The sequence below is a fragment of the Stegostoma tigrinum genome, chromosome 7 (genome assembly GCF_030684315.1).
Source record: "Stegostoma tigrinum isolate sSteTig4 chromosome 7, sSteTig4.hap1, whole genome shotgun sequence".
NCBI lineage: Eukaryota > Metazoa > Chordata > Chondrichthyes > Orectolobiformes > Stegostomatidae > Stegostoma > Stegostoma tigrinum.
Window position 1 is genome coordinate 103531458 of NC_081360.1, and position 7762 is coordinate 103539219.

The window sequence follows — 7762 nt, forward strand, 5'->3', positions numbered from 1 at the left end:
ACAGTTTTGACATTTCTTGGATCCAAAAGGTTTCAGTGAGGTTATACCAAGGGAAAATGTCAATAATTTAATGTGTGTTGTAAGCCATTTGTTGCTTACGGAAAAAAAAATCAACTGACTTTGTAGAAAGTAAGCAAAGCTATTTAGGAGGGAGATTATGGCCCTGAATGACTGGAAGGCCTATTCTGACAAGTCGAAGGGAACTTCCCCGTTAATAGTTGTCTTGTAAGCTTTTCTGGATTTAACTTTCAGTGTTACGGATTTAAGTCAGTTAGTAAGGAAGATATCCCAGAAGCTGAAAATCTCTCTCATGGAACTCTTTTCTCAATAAAAGTTCCTGGGAACCTGATAAAGTTTCCAAATACAAGTACCTCTGACTACCTTTTCAAACCTTGAATGCTAGACTGTGACCAATTTCCAAAACCCAGATCCCTCACTTTCCATCAGTCTATGGCTGTCAGCAATTCAATCTTTATTAACAAGAAACCCAGTGGATCATGAGAAGCCACCACATTTTATTCTTTGTTTCCTGAGCCTTGGCCATTTCAGTCGCTGAATCAGCACATTGATACATGTATGCCGCAACTGATGGGGTATTGATTACCAATGTACTTTTGCACCTCTCCCCACCCCATCACACTATAAACAACACTAGCTAATTGATTATACTCAAGACTCGAGTGATATTTGATCTACAAGATAGTCAAGAGTCATGGGAGGATGGATAGGAAAGTGAAGCTAAGGGTCTAAGTAGATCAACCATGACCTTTCAGAATGGCAGAACAAGTTTGATGGACTGAATGGCCTACTCCTTATGTCACTTATGTGACTGGACATCAAGAGTCAACGGACATAACAAGAAAATATGCTTCAAGAAGGTTTGCCTCTGTAAGCATGAATGAATCAAGCAAGGTTTGGTTTGGTTTGGTGCGGTACACTAATGGCAGCACACAGTATGAGCACCACAGAGCGGAACTCCATGCAAGGACTGGCACTGAACCAAGATGCCAAGAGTTGCGTGCATGGTCGTGGAGCTGAACAGAAGACCAAAATAAATCAACAAATACAGGAAATACTTTGCAGGTTGGCATCATCTAGGGAGAAAGAAATAGCATCAACATTTCAGTTCAATGGTCATCAGCAGACATGTTATGACGTTTCTGACTCCAAAGATGATGCCAGACCTGATGGGGGTATATCTAGAAATTCTTGTTTACATTTCAGAGTTTCAGAATTTGCTGTATTTTGCTTTCGAAAAAAAGGTGATGATCTTTTCTGCAGCATTGCCATGAATGGGATGTCCTTCTGGAGCTCTTACCTGATACTTCAGTATGGCATCATTGAAACGGTTCACCTCATAACTCTCAGCATTGTAATACTTTACCTGAAAGCAAAGGAAAAAGGTGTCAGTTTAGTCTGTTGTGGGTATTTTTCTCAGAAAAATGTCTTTGGAACTTTCTTCCTGAAAAAGGTCATGGAAACACAGTGTTTGAATATTTAAGACACAATTAATTGATTCTTGTTAAGTAGGGAGTGAAAGGTTACTGGTGAAAGCCAGGAATATGGAATAGCCAGACCAACTATGATAACAAATCGCAGAGCAGGCTCAGGAGGCCAAGTAGTCTACTTTTGCTCCTAACTGTTTTATTTGTAACACTGAGGAAAGGAAGTGCAGAACAAAAATTTGCTTGGATTTACACCGTGTCTTATCCATAGTTTAGAGGGCCCAACCACTTAAAATAATCAACTATAATTGCACGTGTACGGAAATGTAGATGTAGAAAAAGAATTAATCGACCACTTAAAAGGAATTTGGTGTTGTTTCAGGGACACTATTAACACAGACCTCGAAAAGTGGACTGTCATCTTTACCTGAATCTCCATTCAAAAGCAGCTCCATACTTGAGTACAGAATCAACCCCTTAGAAAAATTTCCACTACCTCAGGATGACCCAAAACATTTTACAGCCAATGAATTTGACAATTCAGTCACTATTGTGATATCATCATAGTTAATTTGTTACAAGTTCCATCAAACAACCAGATACTGATTAGATTATCTGTTTCAGTGGCATTGACTAAATGATGACGAGAACAGCAGAATTCCACTCCTCTTCAAAAATGGTCACCATGAGATCTTTTATGTCAACCCAACTGGACAAAATCCTATCTAAAAGCTTGCACCTCCAAGAGTGCAGTGGTCATACGTGCTCAAATCACTGGAGTAGGAGTGAAACCTTCAGCCTTCTGGCTCAGATTCAAGAGCTACTTGCTGGCCCACAACTTAGAATTATGGAATCGTACAGCACAGAGACAGGCCCTCTGGCCTAACTCGACCATGTCATAGAACATAGAACATTACAGCACAGTACAGGCCCTTTGGCCCTCAATGTTGTGCCGACCTGTCATACCGATCTTAAGCCCATCTAACCTACACTATTCCATGTACGTCCATATGCTTGTCCAATGACGACTTAAACGTATCTAAATTTGGCGAATCTACTACCGTTGCAGGCAAAGCGTTCCATTCCCTTACTACTCTCTGAGTAAAGAAACTACCTCTGACATCTGTCCTATATCTTTCACCCCTCAATTTAAAGCTGTGCCCCCTCGTGCTCGCCATCACCATCCTAGGAAAAAGGCTCTCCCTATCCACCCTATCTAACCATCTGATTATTTTATATGTTTCAATTAAGTCACCTCTCAACCTTCTTCTCTCTAATGAAAACAGCCTCAAGTCCCTCAGCCTTTCCTCGTAAGACCTTCCCTCCTTACCAGGCAACATCCTAGTAAATCTCCTCTGCACCCTTTCCAAAGCTTCCACATCCTTCTTATAATGCGGTGACCAGAACTGTACACAACACTCCAAGTGCAGCCGCACCAGAGTTTTGTACAGCTTCACCATAACCTCTTGGTTCCGGAACTCGATCCCTCTATTAATAAAAGCTAAAACACTGTACGCCTTCTTAACAGCCCTGTCAACCTGGGTGGCAACTTTCAATGATCTGTGTACCTGGACACAGAGATCTCTCTGCTCATCTACACTACTAAGAATCTTACCATTAGCCCAATACTTTGCCTTCCGGTTACTCCTAACAAAGTGCATCACCTCATACTTGTCTGCATTAAACTCCATTTGCCACCTCTCAGCCCAGCTCTGCAGCTTACCTATGTCTCTCTGCAACCTACAGCATCCTTCGTCACTATCCACAACTCCACCGACCTTAGTGTTGTCTGCAAATTTACTAACCCATCCTTCTACGCCCTCATCCAGGTCATTTATAAAAATGACAAACAGCAGTGGACCCAACACCGACCCTTGCAGTACACCACTAGTATCTGGTCTCCAGGATGAACATTTCCCATCAACTACCACCCTCTGTCTTCTTTCAGCCAGCCAACTTCCGATCAGGTTTTCTAAATTAAACTCGTCCCATTTACCTGCATTTGGTCTACGTCCCTCTAAACATTTCCTATCCACACACCTGTTCAAATGTCTTTAAAATGTAGTAATTGTAACCACTTTTACCACTGCCTCTGGCAGCTTGTTCCATTTACACACCACGCTCCGTGTGAAAAAGTTGCTCCTCGAGTCCCTTTTAAATCTTTCCCCTCACCTTAAATCTATGCCCTCTAGTTTTGGACTCCCCTACCCTGGGGAAACTTGAAAACTGCTCTTTAGTTAGTGCTTGGGGAGCTCAAGACCTACCTAAACTAATACAGTAGGCAGAGAGACTCTTAAAGAAGCAACTCATCTGCAAGGATAACAGCTAGACACATGGATGTCGGCAAAGCTTCAGAGTTTATTCAACTGTTGTCCCTTAACAAAAATATAAAAATGAAGAGAATTGATCCTCAGTTCACTTTGCACTGGCCATAGGCTAACAGGCAGAAATGAGTCTTTCCACTTTATCTGATCAGCACGATTCTGTATTCAAATATGCTTTGAAGTTAATTTGATCCCAGCAGCAAAGAAGAAAGTTTCAGAGGAAAGAATCAGGAAGAGGTAGGAAATGTTAAAACCTTTGATGGCCTTCCAGAATGCTGCAAGGCACAGGACTGTAGTTGAGAGCGAAAAGCACGGCTGCATCATCAACGTCTCATTGTGTTCTGTGGCCAACAGAGCAGAAAGTGCAGTCCTGTGATGTTAAACATGTCACTAATTCACTTCCCTCCAGCACCAAAGCAGTAATGAGATCAAAGGTAATTTAGGAAGGCCCTAATTCACTAAAGCCAGCTAGTGACACAAGAAAAGGCAACGTCCATCTGAACTTTTATGCTGAGATAGTTTCATTTGAGCAAAATTATAATAACATGGGAGAACTTTTTAAAAAAGGTCACACGCTCACAGAGATAGTCAATAATTAGACCACCTCAGAGTGCCCAAGAGGAGAAGCTATGGCTCAGTCGGTAGGAGTCTCATGACTCAAACAAGGCCTAAGTGCATTAAAAGAAAATCAGGACTGATATTCCAGTGCAGTTGTGTAAGAACACTGCAATACCCAGAGATGTCGTCTATCATGCGATATTACGCAGAAACCCTATCGGCCTATTCTGGTTAACATAGTGGCAAGGTAGAATTTTGACAAACAGATGCACTCACCGGGTGGTAAACTGAAATTTGGTAAACAAGGCTTTGTTGTGGTTTTATAACTAAAACCATGGCATTACAACCCTGCTTCCAAAATTTCCAGACTAAATGCAATCAATCCTCACCCAATTGTTCAAACCTCACAGTTTAAACAGGGACCCCAGGAGGAGTCAGAACGGATGCATGTTTCAAACGTCAGGACAGAAACCACAACTTCAATGGTAGGGGGCCTCAGTTTGGAAGGTTCCCTCCTCAGTGACCCCCTGTACTCTGCGGCAGCCATGGGGCTCATGCTGTGGCATTCTAAGGGCCCATAAAGCTATTTATCCCAGCAGGTGGGTGAAAGAAACTGACTAATGAAGCATTTAGGTGAAAATAACTAATGAAGTCTGACGCACAATAGCACAGCTTTGCTCAGAGACATGACCAAGGATCAGTAAGCTCAGGAAATGGGAGTGCTATAGCAGATGCCAATCCCCTCACTCTGACTGCCTCAACCACTTTCTCTGGAAGCCCAGTCCATTAACACACCACTCTCTGCGTAAGAAGTTGCCTCCCAGGTCCTTCTTAAATTTTTCTCCTCCCACCTTAAACCTATGTCCTGTAGTTTTCAATTTCTCACCCCTGGGAAAAAGATTATACATATTCATCCTATCTGTGCCCTTCATGATTTTATACATCTCAATAAGACCACCCTGTATGCTCCTACGTTTCAAGGAATAAAGTCCTATCCTGGCCAACCTGGTAACATCCTCGTAAATCTTCTTTGCATACTTTCCAGTAACACATTGGCTCCAAATCAAACTACCATCCTCTGAGAAAAAGAACAGGAAATGACATCACCAACGCAGGAAATGACATCACCAACCCAAGGAAACCTAAACAGATAAACAGAAAGCGGGACATAACACCAGCGCTTCGTCGGAGGCTCACTGATGATGTTACCTAGAATGGTGACAAAACGTCTGAAAACTAACCTTCCAGCTCAGCGAGCAAACTCACATCCACTTTCCAGTTTAAAAAGTCTTTCCTGTAACAGGGTGACCAAAACTGTGCATAATACTTCAAGTGCGGGCTCACCAACAACTTATACAACTGTAACATAACATCCCAACTTCTATACTCAATGCCTTGACCGATGAAGGCCAGTATGCTAAGTGCCTTCTTCGCCACCCTGTCCATCTGTGACACCACTATCAACGAACCATGTATTTGTACTCGTAGGTCCTTCTGTTCCACAACACTCCTCAGGATCTTACCATTTACTGTACAAATCCTACCTTGGTTTGACTTTCTGTATTGAACTGCATTTGCCAATTCTCAGTCCATTTCCTCATCTGATCAAGATCCCTCCGTAATTTTTGATAACCTTCCTCATTATCAACGATACCTCCTAATTTTGTATCATCCACAAACTTACTAAGCATGCCTTGTACATTCACATCTAGATCATTTATGTAAATAACAAATAACAAAAGTCCCAGTACCGACCCCTGTGGCACACCACTAGTTTCTCAGACCAGAAGTCTGTGACAATCTTCAACCATCATCCTCTGCTTCCTGCCATCGAACCAATTTTGAATCCAATTAGCTAGCTCTCCCTGAACCCCATGCAGCCGAGCCTTCATGGCTCACCTCCCATGTGGGAACTTGTCAAAGGCTTTACTAAAGTCCATATAGACAACATCCTCTGCTTTACCCTCATCCATCCTCTTGCTTGCCTCTTCAAAAAACTAAAAGATTGGTCAGACATGACTTCTTGCGCATAAATCCATGCTGACTATCCCTAATCAAACCTTGACTATCCAAATGTTGGTTGATCCTGTCCCCTAATATCCTCTTCAATAACTTACCTATTACCAATGTCAGGCTCATTTGCCAAAGTTCCCTGACTTGACTTTGCTTCCTTTCTTAAAGAATGGAACAACATTAGCACCCTCTAGTCTTGCAGAACTTCACCAGTGGATAAGATGAAGCAAAACTCTCTGCAAGGGTCTCTGCAATTCCTTCCCTAGCCTCCCACAACATCCGAGGGTGGACTTGATCAAGCCCAGGGATTTATCCATCTCAGGACGTTGGATGCCTTCAAGGTAGAGATCGACAAATTCTTGATCTCACAAGGAATCAAGGGCTACGGGGAGAGTGCAGAGAAATGGAGTTGAAATGCCCATCAGCCATGATTTAAATGGCGGAGTGGACTTGATGGGCCGAATGGCCTTACTTCCACTCCTATGTCTTATGGTCTAAATGTGTTCTAAGCCTGTAAACACCTCCTCTCTGGTAATATGTATGCAGTCCAAAACACACCCCACCTGTCTCCCTTACTTCTTTAGCATTCATGACTCTCTCCTCAGTAAACAATGAGGGGAAGAATTCTTTAAAAGTCCCTCCCACCTCCTGTGGTTCTACACACAGATGGCCATGCTGATTCTTAAGGGGACTTATTCTCACCCAAGCCACCCTTTTGCTCTTAATATAGCTATAGAGACTCTTGGGATTATCTTTAGCCTTATCTACCAAAATCTATCTCATACCCTCATTTTGCTCTTCTGATTTCCCTCAAGTGTGCTCCTAACACTTTTTACAGTCATCTCAGGGTTCACTTGAGCCCGATAGCTTAAACCCAATGTATGCCTTCTTCATTTTCCTGACCAGAGCCTCAACTTCCCTCATCAGCCATGGATCCCTAAACCTGTCAGCTTTTCCCTTCGCCCTAACAGGGGCATACTATTCCTGGGCTCTTCATATCACAGTTTTAGAAGGTCCTTGATGACCAGTGTGAGTGATCTAAAGTTCTGTGGACTTGTGAGGATCCAGCCTTTTCAGAAATCTAAATGGCTCTCATTCCAAATGGCTGGCTGATTTTGCAAATTGATAAAAATGCTGTCCCCAGCAAGCATGGTTATCAGTCATCTAGGTAAAAACAAATATGTGCTGCAGATTGCAAAATCCTGCAGATGGCACTAATATGTTCCTAGAAGCAGTTGGAGAAGATGGAAATTCTATGGCCTTGATTGTTACTGAAAATACAGGCTGTGAATACTTAATGGGGAACAGTGCACCATAAATGAACGCGATCCCAATTAAACCAATATGAGCAATTTGCCTGCCTGGCTGCTACTCAGGACAAAACTAATTCACACCATCTTTCATTATTAAAAAGAAAATAAC

The 7762-nt window shown here is 42.4% G+C and overlaps 1 protein-coding gene across 7 annotated transcripts in view; it reads right to left on the reverse strand.

The window, feature by feature from the left end:
• Positions 1–7762, reverse strand: part of LOC125454335 (ATP-binding cassette sub-family B member 6-like) — a 221157-nt gene that overhangs the window by 120199 nt on the left and 93196 nt on the right. For all 7 annotated transcript variants that reach the window (XM_048534994.2, XM_048534995.2, XM_048534992.2 and 4 more), the window contains one exon: positions 1319–1384. In XM_048534994.2, the coding sequence (XP_048390951.1) occupies positions 1319–1384 (66 nt within the window). The remainder of the gene's footprint in view (positions 1–1318; positions 1385–7762) is intronic.